Source organism: Ptychodera flava, chromosome 7 (assembly GCF_041260155.1).
Source record: "Ptychodera flava strain L36383 chromosome 7, AS_Pfla_20210202, whole genome shotgun sequence".
Lineage (NCBI taxonomy): Eukaryota > Metazoa > Hemichordata > Enteropneusta > Ptychoderidae > Ptychodera > Ptychodera flava.
The window spans coordinates 18624188-18643662 of record NC_091934.1 but is presented as its reverse complement, the minus strand read 5'-3'; the positions used below and the strand labels follow the sequence as shown (position 1 = coordinate 18643662).

Below are 19475 nucleotides of genomic sequence, written 5' to 3'. Positions count from 1 at the left end.
TATTTAAATCACAGATATAAACTTATAGTTAAATTCAGGTTTCGCCTGCCCTCACCCAACTGTGGAAATGGAAGCCCTTTAATAGCCCAGCCCCAAAGGTTTGCTCAATTCAATATGGAAAACTTGCCAAACTTTACTTGAAGTTTGAGCCTAGTAAAATAGTGCTTACAAATTTTCATTTAATCATAAAACCAAAGAACATACTGCATGCAATTGTCAGCTTGAACTCTGTGAGCAAGAAATGATAGTAATTTATCAGTTATACTTTGCTTCTCATCAATATAATGATTTTTTCTCTTCAATTTGAGTAAGAAAGATAACCTACCACTTTGACAGAGTGAGCTCATCTCCCTGACTAACATTTTGTTCTCATTTCCAAGTGCATTTGATTCGTGAAAACGTTGACGGACGTATATAACAAACATTAGAGGGGAAAAAAAATTCTTCCAATGCAATTTTTGAAAAATGATTTCACACTCAAGTAAAAGTTCTGTTGTCTACATTCATGTCTTTCTCTCAGTGATAACTTCATGCTCATGGTACATTTTGTTGACCACAATGTAGGTACCACTTGCAATGATGGAATACTGTCGAGGGCCCAGTGTACCTGAGCTCTACAAGCAATGCTACAGATGTTCAAATAGTTCAGTTCCCAGCATGATTCTTTTTCTGTGCTTGAAATTGGAAAATCGTCTCAGCCACACGGCAAAGGAGATATTTCTGCTGAGAAAAGTAAATTAAAGGGCGATGCTTGCAATTTTTTCAAGGATATGGAGGGAAAACCATGAATAATTCCAAATTTGACCACCCCTTGCATGATCTACAGGCCTATCCTACCTTTTCGTAATCGTTTTATACTTGCAGCATGGGGGTGAGGTTGGGGGTGAGGAGGAAGACATAGAAACATGTTTTTATTGAAGTGACATGCACACTGACAAGAAAATAACTCATTTCATTTCATGACCTCATTAGACGTTTGCTAGATACACCATAAGAATAATCTTTTGCCATTCATACAGGATCATACTGCGAACAACCACAGCCAGAATTCACACCTTACAAGCAAAGTCTGATATAGACTGAAAGATCTGTCGCTCGAGGACGCTCCCCTCCTCTCTTAGGGGGAGCATATAGAGCGCCCTCAAGAGACGGATCTTCCACTCTAAGTCTGACTCACTATGACAAATCATGGTAGATTCATATGGTGAATTAAACTGATACAAAAAAAATGTTTTACTGTACACGAAAATAACATCTGCAAACTTATACAATCTTACATCAACCTATTCATGAACAAAGGCAGCAAAACATGTTAAGGTGCAGAAACTTCATTAGTGTCAGCAAAATGAAAGAAAAAAACTGTTTGAAATTAATATCAACAATATGTACATAACTAGAGATAAATCCCCTATTTCTCTTAAATATGGAATGAACCCATTGATACTAGACGGTTGGATCAGACCATTTGACAAAAAGAAGGGGTGACATGGTAATCATGTATGTATAATTAATGATTTGACTGAATAATTTAATACAACTGTTACATTTATAGTTGTACATGCACCATTTTGTAGTTTGTCATTGAAAAAAAAACCTTGACAAACAGAGCCATTAACACTTAATTTTCCGTCTCAGAAAAAGCTATTGAAGCGTGAACTGTCAGAGGAAACATACATTTTATTTGGAACACGATGACATCATATAACAAAGAAATTAACACCAGCTGAATCATTTTTTGTAACTCATTCTCAATGTTCTACGAGTGAAAGTAATGATGATAATTTCTGTGGGAAAAATTAAACACACGAACAGGAATACATAATTATACCCAAAACAACAACACAACGTTGTTTTCACTATAATGTAAATGATTAGACACTGTAAATTCTTACATTAATTCAAAAAGACAGCACAAGACAAAACATTCATCATTTGCAGTTCACCCACTTCCAACTTCACCCCTCTTTCAAATTTGGAATAGTCCTGTGTTGCATTACTGTACAGTGACTCCATTGATTCAAAAAGACTTGAGAAAAGAGGCAGAGAGGTGGTTCCGAGTACATGTTTGAGGTGATACAAATTTCACTTCCTGCATACCTTTGCATGTATTAGAAAACACGACCTATAACCTGTGACCTTTCAACAAACTGCCTTGAACAGATTTACCCCTGAAACACAAAGCATGAGAAACCATGACATTTGAACAAGATCAAAAGCTGTGTTCTCTATATCTCAGCCCACGAAGAAATAAATTCTAATAAACTTTTGTCAGCGCATAAAGGTACTCTCAAGAGGTTGGTCACAACATTCAGCCTTGATTAAATTCAGCTACAGAATCTTTTTTGAATCCCTAGGTTATCCTTCAACATCATTTGCATCTTTAACTTGAAAAGAAGTTAGATATCCACCCATTTTCAATTTAGGCGACATCTTGTAACTTAAACATATTTCATTCCATTAACCAGATTCTTGGTAATGTGTACTTTGGTAAGCCTATCTTTGTAATGCAAGTCGGCAAAACTGGCCTAAAAACATTGTTTAGTCGTATGATACTTCAATGGATATCTGACAATACCTGCTACAACAGGTCCATTTTGTGGTAAGATTTTGGAGGAATAATTCCTGAAGACAAATGGTTTACTATTTTCAAAAAATAAACATTTTTATGAGTATCATTAAACAAGTTTTTGCAATTGCAAAAATTACTGACTTTCATGAAGACAAAGTAACAGACCTAATCAATAAATCTTGGTGGCTGGATCACATTTCATGTCAATGGAACATCTAACTAATGTTACTGCAAATGCATCAATTCAGTTGTGTGATGTGGATCACGACTGTAGAGGGCGCTCTGCCCTCCCAGTGACCGCTTTGACAGCAGATGGCATTATTTCGATCCTGACTGACGGATTGTAAACTAGGCATGTTGCGGTGAAGACTCCACTTTTCTGCACTTGAGGTTGATAGGCACCGTTGATGTTCATGGGAACGGTTTTGGCATTGGATATTCCACAGCAGATCTCAAGGTCCTGGGTGACAGTTTCAGTGTAACAAACTACCTTATTACCATGTGACTGACAACATATTCTTACGATACTGACACAGCGACACTTAAACTGGTAATATACAACGAACTTTGGCAAGACACTGACTCATACTCATCTTGTGAAACGAGACAAAAACTCATCCTTGAATTCCAGAACATATTCTAGCCATTACAATGCAAGTTCTTGACATTTGAACCAAAATAATCGTGATAAATAATTTATCTTTACACCAATATCTGAAACTGCTCTTAATTCAGCAAATATTTCTGTACAGCAAATTGCAGCCCTGAATTGCATTCTGAAGAGAACGCTTCCTTTCTTTGTAACTAATTGCTATCAAAACTTTCTTACACCAAGTTCACTACACATCAGAATATCGCACAACGATTAAAATTAGTGTCCAGGAAGAAGTACTGTACACTCTATGACGCTGAATACATTACTACTTTTTAGAATAGTTTCTCACAGCCTAGGGGATCCTTTTCCAGTGTGGCACAAAGTGATAGGCTTGTTTGGCATCAATGCTCCCCAGCATTCAATTATTCACAGGTACAGAGACTGACTACCATGAATGTAGGTATGCCATCAACTTGGGGAGTCTTTGTACATCATTGGTGCCAGCCTGTGCTGAAGTCAGAATGAGAGTACCACCTAGTTTCATATGGTTTCAGTTTGACAGTTTCACTTTCTTTCTGATGATATCATAAATGACAACTTTTCATAACAACAACTTATTATGATATATGGACATGTATGTAATAGTCTGTGATGTCATTCTTGCTTTCAAAATTGAAAAAGCACCGTAACACTTAATGCCTGAAGAGGTGAGAGAAGTCTTGATTATTGTTTTCCAGCTTGTATTGATGTTCAAAATGTACTTTCAGAGAGAGAGAGAGAGAGAGAGAGAGAGAGAGAGAGAGAGAGAGAGAGAGAGAAGGGTGCACATGATGGACACAGTGCAAATAAAAATGACCTTCACTTGTACCATGATAAGTAAAAATACATTGGCATAATAACTCTTGAATTCACAAACTGGATATTTTTGCATTAGTTCACTTCCTCCAGTTATAGACTAGTACGGTTTCATGATACTGTTCTGTGCACTGTAAGTGTGGTATACACTGCCCAGTTCCTCCTCCCAAAGCAAACAAATCTGCAAATACACGATTTTACAATTACGCATTCGATACGACGGTGCAGCGGTGTTTGTAACACGTTTACGTCATTGAAACTCGTAGCGGTGCCACCATTGAGATAACGAGTACAAATAGATAGTTTTTATGAGCGACATACATCTAGAGGATCATTTCGGAAAACTGTAGTACAAACACAGAATCTGAAATGGAAGAAAGTCCATCGAATCAATGAAGCTCCTATGGTGCTGTTTAAATATTCATGAGGTCAAAGTTCATCATTCGTTGTCCACTTCAAGCAGATGCTTTGACGGGACACCGCTTTCTCTTCCGGTTTGACAATGGATCTATGTAGTTGAAAATGGAGATAGGTTTGAGATAAAGATCACTCGATCTTAATGAGTAGAGCTTGCAAAACCGTCGCTCCTTTTTCTTTGGCATACCATTCAATTTCATTGTTACTGAACAGAGGGTCTATGGGTTCATTTATTCCTAGGCTAGGGGGTCCACTTTTGTAGCTCCCTGGCTTGATGCAAACTTGAAATGCCACCCTGGCGATGTGCCAAGTTTGAGTCTTGGGGTCTTTATACCTGAAAAAGAACGATGAAAATTGATGTTAATATGAGATTCCATGCTAGGTTTCACTTGAACATTAGCTGTGAAGCACTTAGCAGTAGAAAAAGGTCTCTCTTGCACTATACAAATATTTTGTATATTCTCCTTGTAATAGCCAACATTAAAGGGACAAAGTCACTCATTTTTAAACTTTTTGTGATATCAAGAAAACACGGAATACTTGCATAAAGTCATTCACTGTACAAAATGACGACACCACATCTAAGCAAAAGTGTAAAAAATGAACCCTTTGCTAAATGTAAGCAGATGATTTTATTTTTGACCTCAAGTCAGTATGGATTTTTCCTACAACGACTTGCTTTCCTAAGCCAAATAAACATTGCCACAATGTAAGGAAAAGCTGCTATCCTTGTCTATATGAAAGGCACATCAAATTAAGATTTCTTCACAAAAGCTTGTATGAGGTCCAAACTGTCTGTAACAATGCATTCAGCCATGTATGGTGAGAGTTGCACTTGCATTTTTGAAATGGATTTTTTTTGTACAGTCTGTAAAATATTTCACTGAATGTTTAATTTTGTCTGGTTGAGGTTGTGCATAGTTGACCTGTATTTTTAGCATATGTCATGAAGTCAAACAACACAAAATTACTTTTCACATAAAAAAATTCATGAAAAAAAGCTCAAAAACCAGCAACTTTGTCCCTCTAAGAAGGTAAAATACTTATTTATGTAGACTTACTCAATAATATTTACACCACTGTTGAAGTAACATGAATAATTTTCATTCAGCCCATCTTAGGATATTGTAACAGTGGATAGCTGACAGGAGCTGTGACATAGTTATTATTTGATTGTCAGATATCTCATGGGGGAGTAAATTATTTTGCCCAAGCTCATGGTCACTTTAGTTTTTATGATTTGGCCAGAAGTCAGTTTCTGCTTCTATTAGTCTAACAGACTAGTAAATTATCCGGGCCAGTACTAACATATTGACAACTAGGGCTGGCCAAATTAGAGGCTGGACTTGTGAACTTTTTTGCGACTAATCCATGGGTTTGTGAATCTGAAAACGATTTGCTCACCCCATTGAGAAAACAGTGACCCCCGGGGTCATACATCCTGGTACTTACTTGTAAGGTTCAGCAAACATTTCATGGCCTGCATAGCGTAGAGTTGGGGACATATAAATCTGACTTTTATCAAAGTTTTTATGCTGCCTGTTATCAGCATAATCTCCCCTAGAGTTTGATGAATTTCCATCGGACAACATGTAACTAGAATCTGAAACAGAAATTATGCATACAGAATAATTAATTGTTTGCATGCTGAAGGCATGTGATTGGCTCATCACTCCTACTGCTAAAATATAGATAACTGGCTGAGACATGACAGAAATGTGAGGAAAGTGTCCTGTTGAAACTGGGGTCATTCTGAAGAAAATTCAGTCGAGTATGGGTCTCCACCAACTCAAACCCGAACAACAACTGAAGGTGCAGTGTGTAGGTTACCGCGCTGAACTCAAAGAGATGAAGTACTGCCATCAACTGACACAACAGGCTTCTCAAACACGTAAAATGAAGTTTTAGCCTCATTCCAATGGGTATCAAGCCTGACTTACATGATAACAAATAGTGTCATCACACCAAATGGAGTCATTTTATCATATATGCTGTCAATAAACTCAACTGTACAATATGATTGATCCCAACGAAATTTTGTTGGAGAGTGGATTTTCAAACTGTGCCTTCAGTCGTTGTTTGGGTTGGAGTTGGTAGACACCGATGTATACGGTTGAATCTTAAAGTCTACTGTCATTACTAATGGAGTCAAAGCTTCATCACTAATATGCAATATTTGTCCCAAAGTTTTGACAAGACCTTCTGAAATTATTCTTAAAGGAATGAGATAAATCATACTTTGTTACAACCAATATTTTGATTGAAACTATGGAAATGACATGTACATGTAAAAAGATCCAACCCAAGGCTACATTTCTGTTGAACATGTCTATAAAAAAAGCAACTTACCTGGTATGAGTAATTCACTTTTATCTAATATTTTCCTAATATTTCCTACTTTTGTACCACTATATGAAATGTGCCAATGTTTGGAAACATTCAATAAATGAGACCTAGGTGCCGCCCTGTTGGTGGGTGAAAAAAAAAAACATTTCATTTTGTGATCAAAAATTCTGGACAAAAGAAAAAACAACTTATGCTGAAATTCTGAGTAACAGTATAACAGCAAATACTGTATTTGAAATCAAAGTCTTGATTAATAATGAACATGTTTAGAATTCCTGGTTTCCCCTAGGTCACTTCACACTATTGGATACCCCCTAAGTTCCTGGAATATATACCATTAGCCCATCGTGCCTTACCTAGGGATTCAATACCCCTAGGTGTCTGGGAAATAAACCATTTGCCTTTGGTGCCTTATCAAGGAATTTGACAGATTTCTAACCAATAATAATTTGTAAACCTCGTTTTGCATAATATTTTTCTTTCACAAAGCACTTACCTGAGTGCTATCCTACACCATCCAAATGGTAATGCATAATCCTTTGGAGGCTGCCCTCGTTTGTAATAAGCTTCGTCTCCGCGGATTTTATGACAAGTTTCACAGTAACACGTATTTGCCTTGGGATCAGCATCAAAATAGCCCTCTGAAAAAAAAATTCAAAATTATTGAACTTCAAAAAACTAATAGCATTACACTAAAATGACCTGTGATGTGGCTGCAGTTTTAAGCACACTGATGCTAGGTGTAATTGCAACTGCTGTAATGGCTGTTGCTTTTGATAAACTGACTTTTCTCATGAACTTTTATATCTTGAATACAAAGACAAGTCACCACTTACCTGGCAATCCTATCGTAGCTTTAAACCTAAGACATCTATTTTGAAATTCACAGTTCCTTATAAGATTACTATCGCTGACTGGTGGTGTCGTACATATGCTCTCCTTCATTCCTGGAAATACAACAACAGAAGATGGTGGGTATTGGTTAACCCTTTCACAGTGATGGTTTGGCCCAAATCCATTGTCACCTATGGTGAGTGCAGACCATTTTATAGGGAATTGGGGGTGAACAAGTCACATCATGGAGGGTATAGAAATACTAAAAAGAGGTGAGTAGCTTATTTGAGATACGTTGCACGAAATCATCAATTTTGTAACAGATACTTGGATACTCTGCGCCTCAAGCTCTGTTTATCAGAGATTAAGGGCACTGCATGTGTACTTCATTATTAATATGCTTGCATATTCTTGAGGGATAAAATGATAATTTAACTCCTTTTTATCAGACAAATCTTCAAAAGATAATATTTTACTTTCAATAATCGCCACTGATTTCAACTTAAAGATTACGGTCCCTTGTCTTACCATCCTCCATGTCGTGTTTCTCTCTCTCCTCCACTGGGAGACTGGCTGCCAGTGAAGTATCGTCTGTCACTATGGTAACCTGGAACAAGAATCAGTATTTGAGAATTGATGTAATAAACACGTACACTGTTTAGCCTGATTTGCAGACATTCAATGTAAAAACAAAACAATCAGGCATATGTATCATACTTTGGAAGAATTAGAAATATTTTTCCATGAAAAGATTGTCACTTTCAGTTTATCTTGTGAGGTGTGAAGCTTTAATTTTTGAGACTCTGCTGTCACTGATCTTTCCTTCCTGCAAGAAAATTTCTCATCTTTAACCCATTTCAACACTATGGTTTAGCCCAAACTCATTGTTAGCAATGATGATTGTGGACCTGTTTACAGGGAATTGGGGTGGACAGGTTAAACTTGCTGATAACGCTTACTTCTCTCTTAATTCCAATACTTTTTTTTATACAGGATGTGTCATCAATACTGTATGGTGCGGCTGATAGTCCATGAGTACACAAACTAGGCATGCCTGGCCATTATTACCATTTATGGATATATGCAAATTTGAGCGCCAGAGAACTTTGACTGAATGGACCTACCTGCTCGCACTGTCCATAGAGATCCACCACTGCGTACGACACAGGGGGTACATTCTTTGCCGCGATACCTTGGTCAATCCCGTCAACGTAGAAGTGTAAACAGTTATCGTTGTCCAACATGACTCCAACTTTGTGTCCTATCTGCAGACTATCTAAGTTTGGACCGATATCTTCTTTCACCTGGATTGTAAAAAGGTCAGGTATGTCAACTTTTGCTCCTACTAGGTGAATACAGTAAGCAGTTTCTGACACTAGGACAACTGGTGTTTTCTGCTCTAACAACTGAATTTGCAATTTTAATAAACCAGCAAATGCACATCACCCATGAAAATCAACTGTACTATAAAACCCAACACAGCTTTCAGACATTATGTTGCATGAATATTGATTTTCTGTGATGCCAATTCTCCACATCACGACATCTGAAATTCTTTTGCTAACCCTGTAACATTGTTTTTGCTTTCATAAACACGTCTGTGTATGGATTTGACAGACCAGGCTTAAGTTCCTTTTCAACTATCATTTACAAACTATTGTTGAATTTATTGATGAATAAAAGCCAGGAAAACCATTTGAACTTAATTTTGCATATTATATGTCTAAAGTAATTTTACTGATACTATGGTCAGATTTCACATACCAATGTGTTACCTTTATGGGGAAAAAACTCTTATTAAGACAATACCCTTATAGCACAGCCTGCCAATATTTATTCACCAAAGTCATTAACAGGTATCGACCTTGACCTTAGTACTGACCTTGACCCCATTGTGGAAGACAGAGTTACTCTGAACAATCCATGAAGACTTCTTTATGGAGCTGGCCGTAGGTGGAAAATTCAACTTTTCCGGGGAGAAACCAAGAATTCCTATTTGAAGCGACGACGTCCATCTTGAATTTAGTTGATCTATTGAAACCTGGAAGAGTATCGGAGCATTAATGTGCTGAAAGGGATCAATTTTTTTAAAACATTCCAACTTGAGGCTGAATCAATTTTACGAACAGCAAGGAAAATGGCTGTATTAAGGTAGTATGCACCTAAAAATTGAAAGACTTAAACTTTTGCAAAATGTTACTGAAAGGAAACTTTGCATCATTCTCTTTCAAATCAAAAATGAAATTCAGGGGTCACCATGCAAAATTTTGTACTACAAAAACGAATTACCCATTATTTAAGTTGATATGCATTATTAAAGCCCTAAAAACCATAAGTGGAATTCAAAAGGACAAATTCAACATGCATCGTTACTATCTAGAATGGCAGCTGCTTAATGCAGTGTCATGTTCACACAAGTTGATTGATAGCAAAACAAACAGTGTCAAGTTCAGGGCTCTGGCATTCAACATTTCAAGAAAGAAAGATTACCAGATTATTTGCACAGTGCTCATTTGATGGAATTCTCAACTCTTTACATGTCATGATAGAATATGCCTTGGAGCAGATATTCAGACTCTCAAATTTTTAATTAAAACTTATACTTTTCTGGTCTACTTGTTGTGTGGACTCATTTTGATACTTGTGGACAAAGTAAAGCTTTATCATCTTGTTTTGTGAAAATCAAATACGAAGTTTTCACTATAGGATTGAAAACAGGGATAAGGTCACTTTGAATTTCAAATGTTGGTTAATTTTGCATAATTTGATTCTCTAGTACCAAAATTTGTATGGAGACCCCTCATTTTATTCTCACTTTTGAATTTAAAGAGCATGATTACAAGTTTCCTGCTGCAGCTTTCAGTTTTAAGGCACCTGTGCTTTAGGGCAGCATGTGCCCCTCGACAGTGAAAGACTTACCCTTTTGCTGAAACTTTCAACCCTTCTTTTACCGAATCAAGAATTAAATTCAGGGGTCACCGTGAAAAGTTTGGAATTAGGGAACAAATTACTTAACATTTACCGTCATTTGAAATTCAAAATGGCTGCCATTCCTGTGTTAACTCTATGGAGATAAATACAATTTTAGATTTTTGAAAACTAAAATGGTGAAGTTTTCTTACTCCAAGAGCTTTAAAATAAGCCTCCGTAAATGGTAGACCAGAAAAGAATTGTAAAAGTTTGAGTGTCTGAATATCTGTCTTCGTGCACATTCTACCTTACGAAACTGACCTGAAATAACTGCATTTTTGGCAATGGTTAGCTGCTTACAACCACTCCTTGGTTGTAACTTGCCGTCCGACACGCCGTCAGATTACCATTGCAGAGTTGAATATTCTTCCCATGATTCTCTTGAAATTCAATAAAGACAGGCTCTGTCCTGTCAGCGTCTATTGCACCATTTACTTCCTGAAATGGACAAAATAGGAATATTGACAAATTAAAAATTGAGGAGATTTATTAGACAGCTATTTGTAATATTCCCTGTATTTTATCATAATTTAGCTGGAAATGACCTTGAAGGCCTGGAAATGACCTAAAAGGCAAAAACAATAATTTTAGGTTGATATCCTTCACGTTTAATCAGTGTTGCCACTAGCACTCAAAAGGGAGATGGTATCATTTTCTTTTAGATGTTATATAAAGTTGTTAGATAGACAGATACTAGGTAGATAGATAGACAGATAGATAGATGCAGAGATAGATAGATAGATAGATATATAGAAAAGTACTGCAACACTGTGGCATACATATTGATGAATCCACAGACAGGGACTGACTGCATACTATTGAACTACACTACACACTGTACACTCTTACTTTCTGATGAATTCTCTCATTGCATAATTTCAGTTAGCTGGGCAAGACTGCAGGAAACTGGGTCCATGCTTCGCTATGTTACACTTATACACTATCCAAAGGGTATATTTTTACTTATTCACTATGAAATGTTCCACAGACAAGCAACAATTAGTACCATGAGAAAGATGGGCCCAGCATTCTGCAGATGTGCATTGAATTTTTTCCATCATGTACAGTTGCTTTGCTCAGTGACACTTACACATATGAATGGGCAACAATTTTAGTGTGGGTATCTCTATTTTACAGAGGCAGTGGAGGAAAGCTTACCTCACTGGATTCGTCAGATATGTCTGAAGCAATCGACGGTGGCCTGGTTGAGTCCTGGTCATCCACAGCTGAACTGACGATACTGACACTTTCTGTCGTACCATAGAGATCCACAATGGCATACACACCCTGCAATATGGCACACATCAGAAAGCTAAGAAACTAAAGATTCTTACTGAACTAAACTTTGTTCCAAAATACAAATGTTGAAACATCTACCTTGCAAACACAGCGTTTCCATATGATAGCGCACTGTTATTGTTGACATTCAAATTACAAAGTCCAGACTAGAATTCACTTATCAGCAATAACAATGCAGTTTACACATGTACAGGCTGAGTTGACAAGCTGAATACTGTGTACCTCAACATGCTTTAGAGGGTAAAACACGAAACTGCAGTTGCCATACAAAACAAAACGAGTGAAGAAATCATCAAAATAAAGCTACTGGCCATTTAGATGAAAATAAATGTCCACCATAACATCACATTATTGTCATTTTTCTATTTTAATCTTCAGTAGACATACTGTATTGTGTTATTGTTTTCTTCAAAACTACCAGTAAACATTACCAATTACCTTTGGAATTCCTGTAGCAGCTATTCCTTTGTCCTCTCCATTGATAACTATATGCATTGTATCGTCTGCACATCTCTTGACGCCAACTCGATTGCCAATCTGATAAAAATAAATGAAAAATATCAAATGTCACATAAAATAGAGTTAATCAAATGCAATTTTGCATGTGTCTGGAGACCTGAGTGACAATGTAATGGAAGGTACTGAATTAAAAATCTTGAGATTAGACAAAAGTCATGAATTGAAATTTAAAGAATGGCACTCTGTATCTTTAACCTTTTCATCTCATACCAGTGATTTCTATCCCAGTGTTCTGGCTCATGGAAGTATAGGAAGAATCACATTAAACTACACTGTGATATTTCACTTCCCTGTCTTCCGTTTTTTTTAAGAAACCTTGTCACGTACAGGGGCTGCATACCTTACATACAGTAAATGCAATGGCTGGAATTACCTATCTCGCTATCTTCATCACAACACCTTGACTATCACAATCAATATATATCCTTGTATATCACAAAGTAAGTTTGACCCTTTGAACCCGGCTCGGACAGAAATGTCCGATGACGTCATAGAGTACCAGGGGGTCAGGGTGCAAAGGGTTAACCACCAAACTAGTCTACAGAACTGGTTTACTTTACAGTGGTCTTAGGGACCACCTCCAACTAAACAGATGTGTCCGACCCTAGGGGACTAATGTGCAGCATCTCGAAAGCTGTTATCCAATTAGTTGGCTGAATCTGACATTATAATTGAATAATACACATAGACTTCGTAAGTTGCTGTGAATAGTGACAGTTGACCAATCAGATATAGCGTTCCGAGCATACTGCACATCAGCAGCCCCTAGGTGGCTACCTTTGAAAACCTGAAATGACAACAAGAACACCCACCTCAAGCCTGTCGAGAGTTGTGGCATAATTTTCTCTCAGAACAACACCGTCGTGTTTGATCTCTGAGCCCTGCATTATCCAGACAAGCTTGCACGGGAATTCACCAGCCATGGCCGGTAGGCTGTTTTGTGGTAGGGACTCAGAAGGTACAAACGTCGTCAGTCCTATTTGTAGCGACCCAGACCACCTCTTACTGACTTGCTCAATTTTAATCTGGAAGAGAAAGATTGTGATATTATTTGATTGGACTCGCATCAGAATTTGATATAGCATTTCTATTCTCATGCCCACTACCTGAGGTTTAACCCATAACTACAATGGTTTTGCCCAAACCCATTGTCATCAATGGTAATTGCGACTCTGCTTACAAATAATTGGGGGTGGGGGTGGTAAACAGGTTGAAATGCCTTAAACTGGTTGGGGCATAATTGACACTTGTCATGGTATGGGAAGATAAAATTTTGCTAATTTTTTTCACTTCATGGTTGGGCTTTCATTCTGTGGATCTGCAACTCTGCTGAGAGCTATACAATTCACCATGGTTACTCCATGGTAAAGTAACCATGAATTGATCTGCAAATGTGCTGAGAGCTATACAATTAACCATGGTTACTCTAATGTAAAGTAACCATGAATTGATCTGCCACACTGCTGAGAGCTATGTAAACCACCATGGTTACTCTACGGTAGAGTAACCATACGGTAGAGTAACCATGGACTAATATTGTATGCTGAGATACCACGTCTTACTTTTAACATCCGAAACCTTAACCTCATCTCATATTTCAGTGATACTTACTACTCGTCTGTATATACAGGTGCCAACAATAAGTAGTCTGAAAGGGGTAAATGACTCTCTGTGTGGACATTATGACTTTTCAACACTTTGGAAGACCAAAGTGTAACAAAAGATGACAGTTCTAAACTTTGAAATAAAGAACAGGTCTTTCCAAATTATATTTTCACGCAGGAATCTTTCAGAGAAATGACTAGTATTGCTGCATTTCATTAAGTATAATTTTCTTGCTTTTTTCTTTCCTACCTGCGGGGGTTTCTAAATGCTGCGAATGTAAATGCAATCTCTCAATGCTGCGAACGGGCTTTAATACTTACTTCAAATAGCTCACCAGTCTTCAGTGGCCGTGAGCTGAACGTGATGCCGTGATTAAAGCTTCGTATCCTACACGTCATACATGAATTGTTCTTGACTGCCACGTTCTTGCCGCAGTATTGATGGAATTTATGGAGGATTCCTGCAATATACATGTACACATCACAAGTAAAATTGACACATCAAGAAGTAAATTAATTGGTGCCCTCAAAACGAAAATTTTAAACTTTTGCTCATGCTTTGCTTTCAGGAAACTTTAAACCATTCTCTTCCATGGTGAAGAACAGAATTGCTATCAAGGATCACAGAGCAAATTTTAGAGTTACAGAAACAAATTCAGTGTTCTCCACAGCTAAGATAAACAAAGTAGTGACAATTTACATAACAATGTATAATTTGCATATTCTTTTGTTGTGAGAATGCATTATTTTGTATTGTTATTAGCATACAAATAGAATGCTCCAAAAAACAGAGGGGTGAATTTACCTACAATTTACCGCTATTTGACATTCTATATAATCTATGTATAAGGGTAGCATGTGTTAATTCTGTGATGAAAATAGGATATACACATACGTGTATCTGCCATTCTGTTACTGTAAATACATGTATCCCAGCAATTCAGTCTCCCTGCGCTACCTTCAAATTTGAATAAAGTTTCCTTGTAGACCATCTGTACCTTTTCAAGTCTACTGATGGGAAGTTTTCATGCAACGCTGCCACAGAGGGCAGTACACACACACCATCCTGCTACGTGGCAGTGCAATACTTACCTGGCAATACTGTTGGTATTGGTCTTTCAATAGCTGTAATGTTACCATTGGTCAGAGTGTGATTGTCTCTACTGGTATGCTGTACAATGGAGACCTGCGCACACTGCCCATACAGGTCAATCACAGCATAAACCTCTGCCAAAGTGAATGAATAAAATCAATATTTATTAAAGCAATAAACTTGCCCATGCAATGGGTATACCGCCAGATTTTGACCAGTTCACAACATATATGCATGAACAATAGCTAGAGTATATGGTGTTAACTGGCTGAAACTAGGTGCTATAACCATTGTAGGGGTGGTTTTTGTTATTTCATTAGATTATGATGTTGAAATTCTGGCATGAAACATAAGAGAAAGAATTTTTCTCCAAATGTTCCAACTGTGCTATATTATGAATATTGCCTTGTTATTTTCATGTGTCAACCAATCAGACTGCTGTATTTTAATTATCAACACGCTGGTATAATGTTATATCATATGTACATTGACTATCTGTGTGCGCAACTTAAGAATTCCTAGATGAGATAATGGTTAAACTTCTTAATCTGAGATGATACATGTATGTGATTATCATGTGGTGCACATGGATTGTCATGTGGTATACATGTGATTATCATGTGATGTGCATGTGATCATGATAGTTCAGGTGATTTGTTCTTACCTTCTGGTATATTGGTACATGCAACCCCCATGTCAAGTCCATCAACAAAGTAGTGTAAAGATCCATCCTCTGATCGCATCATACCGATTCTTGAATTGACACCGATGGTGTCTAGGTCAAGTGCATAGCCATTTTTCACCGTGGTTCCATCCTGCATCACGGCAGAACCACTGGGAAACAATAAATATTTAATCATCACTTTGATAAAGAGACACAGAAGTTCATCGTAAACTGAAGGCATGTGTTTAACAATAAATGATTTTATCTGCCACTTGAAACCAGAGTCTTGCCTTCCTATCAAACCTATTGACGTTTACTTCGAGCTCTGGCTTTTGAATTAACATCGTAGAGTGCCTATTGCTGTAGTTGGACTGACCTAGTTTATATACCAAACCAAGTTCTATATAGACAATGAGTTGAATTGTACAAAAACACGAGAAATATAATGAAGAACTTACCTTAGCATCCATGTATTATGATCGATGTCTGTCATCGTATTCGGAAAGTCTAACTCAGATGGTAAAATTGATGTAACACCTTATAAGCGCAAAGAAAAAAGAAATTTTGTGAAAATTTGACCTAAATAGATCAATCACTTTACATCTGTAAATTTTCTATGATTTGTTTTCTTTATCCCTAACTTAGCATGGAAAAGTCTGATTTGTATGATCATAAGAAATGTTTCAAAATTTCCTGAACAAAATTTTCAGCAAAACATTCTGTTTTGAGATGAAAAATGCAGCCTTCACCATTTCACCACAATGGTTTGGTCCGAAACCCATTTCAATCATGATAGTGAACTTGTGAACAGGGTATTGGGAGTGAACAGCTAAGGTCTGTAAGCCAATGTTTCCTGAGCTTTCCAAGTTATTATACCAGTTTCCCTTGGTATACCAACACAACCATTTTGGGAAGCGGCAGAAACATTTGCTTGTTCCAAAATTTTGGTAAATACACCGATCATACAGAACAACCTCTTCAGAAATCAAATACCTGCTTCAATGGATCCTGACCACCTATCCACCATTTTCTCAATGCGCACTTCAAAGACCTCACCAATGCGCAGTGGTCGGTTACTAATCACGATGGCGTCGTTGAATTCTCCCGTGGCATTCGGGCGACACGCCGTGACGCCGTTGTTGGTGATGGTGGCATTGGCCCCATGGAGCTGATGGAATTGTAATTCGGGGCTATCTGCCTGGTTGAGTCCTGCGGAATGGTGGTTCATGTTTCGAACGGAATTAGGGTTGTTATCTATTGGAGGAAGTGGATCTGGAAAAAGGAACGAAAAGGAAAAACTCTACATTACAAAGAATACAGCATACCAGCATGCAACAACTGACCCTTTGAAATTGGTCTGGGGGTAAATCCCCCATATGTCAAAGGTCCGTAAGATTCAGGGTTCAAAGGATCAACACCATAATTTCAATATTTAACCCCTTCACTACAATGGTTTGGTCCAAACCCTATCATCAAATTTGGTCACTCCTAAATAATTAGCTACTTGGGTATGTTAAACTGTGCAAGGAAATACTTTGTTCATGTGAGGACACAACAGATGTGACAACCAAATAGAAACAAAAGATGGAAATGAATATTGCACAGAAATTGCAACATCTGATTCAACTTAGCCCTGCAAATCTTATGCTGATATTTTTGTCCTTTGAAAATATTTGAGGCAAAAAATTGCAATTTTTCCGACATAATTGTTCATTGCAAGTGGATAAAAATAAACTTTCCACAGCGATCTTAGTGTAAGACCAAAACTACGACTACTTCACCAAGTGGCATAAAGTGATATTGACAGAGTAAAATTAACCACAGGGAGCTGCAAACACTGTATTGATTACATATTATGACACTGCAACAAATATGATTATAAAAAAAACAAAACATTATGTAGGTCTATATTTGACTTTGGTGGCAGATTAAGTTTTGAAATAGTATGCATAAATGGTGGGATGACAGGATCTGCAAATTTTCTGTAGTTCAATTCCAATTCCATTTGTGTGAGAGTACTATATTTTATGGTATTTATGGGACAAAGTGCTTGCAGTTCCCTGTGAATTCACTGACAAGTGATCTTACTTCTGGCATCCACAATCGATGCCTGTGCAGCCTGGCCGTACAGATCGATGACAGCGTACAGAGTCTCAGGTACATTGTAAGCCCCTGTGCCCTGATCAATGGTATTCACGTAGAAGTGTAGCGTACCATCGTCCTTCCTCATGACGCCGACCCGATCACCGACCTACAAAGTCCAACCATGTCAAATCTGAATCAATGCAAAGTGCTGATTTCTTTTTAGAGTATAAAGTGGATACAGTGACAGATAAACCCTTTGAATTTGCTGACATTGGAATAGTACATGTATAGATTTAAGTAATAAACCACTCACAGCGATAGTATGCCATGAGGTTTTGACCAGTTCATGACATATATATATGAACGAGCGATAGCGAGTATATATGTGAAGTGAACTGGTCAAAACCGAGAGGTATACTGTTGCTGGATGTGGTTTATTGCTATTATATCATAACATCATATTGACATTCTGGCGTGGAAAGTCAAATAAGCATTTTTGCTCTTGATGAGAGCTCGCATGTGCCAACTATGCTATATTGGGAATATCACATGATTAGTTTCACATCTCGACCAATTAGATAGCTGTATTTGCACCATCAATATACTGGCATGATATAACATATATTGTTGCCAAAACATGAGACCGTATGCCCAAGGGTAGGTGACAATTTGCCCCACGTAAGAATGGCAAATTGTCTCCTGCCTTGAGATTACATAGTCCCTTGTTTGGGCTATGTTGCTATTACATTCCTCTCTCACATAATTTTCACTCAAAACTTTTGGGTTTATATACAAATGACAGTCTGTCTAGATTCTGACCATAATCACAACCTACCCCAAGTCTGTCTAGATTCTGACCATAATCATCGATGACTGTGGTACCATTATGCATTATTCCATTGCCAGTCATCATCCATGTCCCACTCCGGACGTTCGTCATGGTGGATGGAAATTCTACATGAATTCGGAAAATTAAGAAAGATATAACTCACACATCAGGTCAAATGTGAGAAAGTGTTTTTCTAGCCATACAGTGACATTTTTTTTTGATCCATGGGAAGAAACGTGAGATAGTTAGGCATACATGTGTAGGTAGCATTATAGTAAAAGTAAGGTAGAATATGCATCAGGGACAGACATTTGGACTTTTACAATGCTTGTTTTGGTCTACCTCTTGAGGGGGTTCACTTTGAAGCTCGTGGAGTATTTAAACTTTTCACAGCCTTATTCTTGTGAAAATTGAAAAGTTAATTTTTCGCCATAGAGTTAACACTGGGGTGGCGGCCATTTTGAATTTCAAACGTCTTCTAATGCTGGTAATCTGTTTATCTAATACCAAATTTTGCACAATGATCCCCCCGGCTTTTTATTCTTGACTTTCAAAAGGGAATGCTTTACAGCAAAAATTTAAAGTCTTTCAATTTTTGAGGCTTGTACTACTTAACATACGACATGCTCCAAAACATATCGCTTTATCCAACTTGCATGAACACACAATACATGTATGCTCGTAATACAACATCACAATATTGGTCAAAATTACAAAATATATCTTAAGTTTTAAAAATGTTATCTTTTTAAATTCTTTTGAGCTTTTTGTAACTCCCATTAGGTTAATCCTTTGC

General features: G+C 37.4%; 1 protein-coding gene across 1 annotated transcript in view; it reads right to left on the bottom strand.

The window, feature by feature from the left end:
* Positions 1 to 1209: 1209 nt before the first annotated feature.
* LOC139136935 (neuralized-like protein 4) overlaps positions 1210 to 19475 on the bottom strand; it is a 36751-nt gene continuing 18485 nt past the window's right edge. Inside the window, 19 exon segments of the mRNA XM_070704796.1 lie at positions 1210 to 4770; positions 5889 to 6039; positions 6786 to 6901; positions 7279 to 7423; positions 7619 to 7729; positions 8145 to 8223; positions 8741 to 8920; positions 9499 to 9657; positions 10848 to 11024; positions 11745 to 11873; positions 12324 to 12422; positions 13217 to 13429; positions 14330 to 14469; positions 15101 to 15235; positions 15766 to 15935; positions 16224 to 16302; positions 16759 to 17037; positions 17854 to 18016; positions 18686 to 18804. Of these exon segments, the coding sequence (XP_070560897.1) occupies positions 4566 to 4770; positions 5889 to 6039; positions 6786 to 6901; positions 7279 to 7423; positions 7619 to 7729; positions 8145 to 8223; positions 8741 to 8920; positions 9499 to 9657; positions 10848 to 11024; positions 11745 to 11873; positions 12324 to 12422; positions 13217 to 13429; positions 14330 to 14469; positions 15101 to 15235; positions 15766 to 15935; positions 16224 to 16302; positions 16759 to 17037; positions 17854 to 18016; positions 18686 to 18804 (2849 nt within the window). The 3' untranslated portion in view covers positions 1210 to 4565.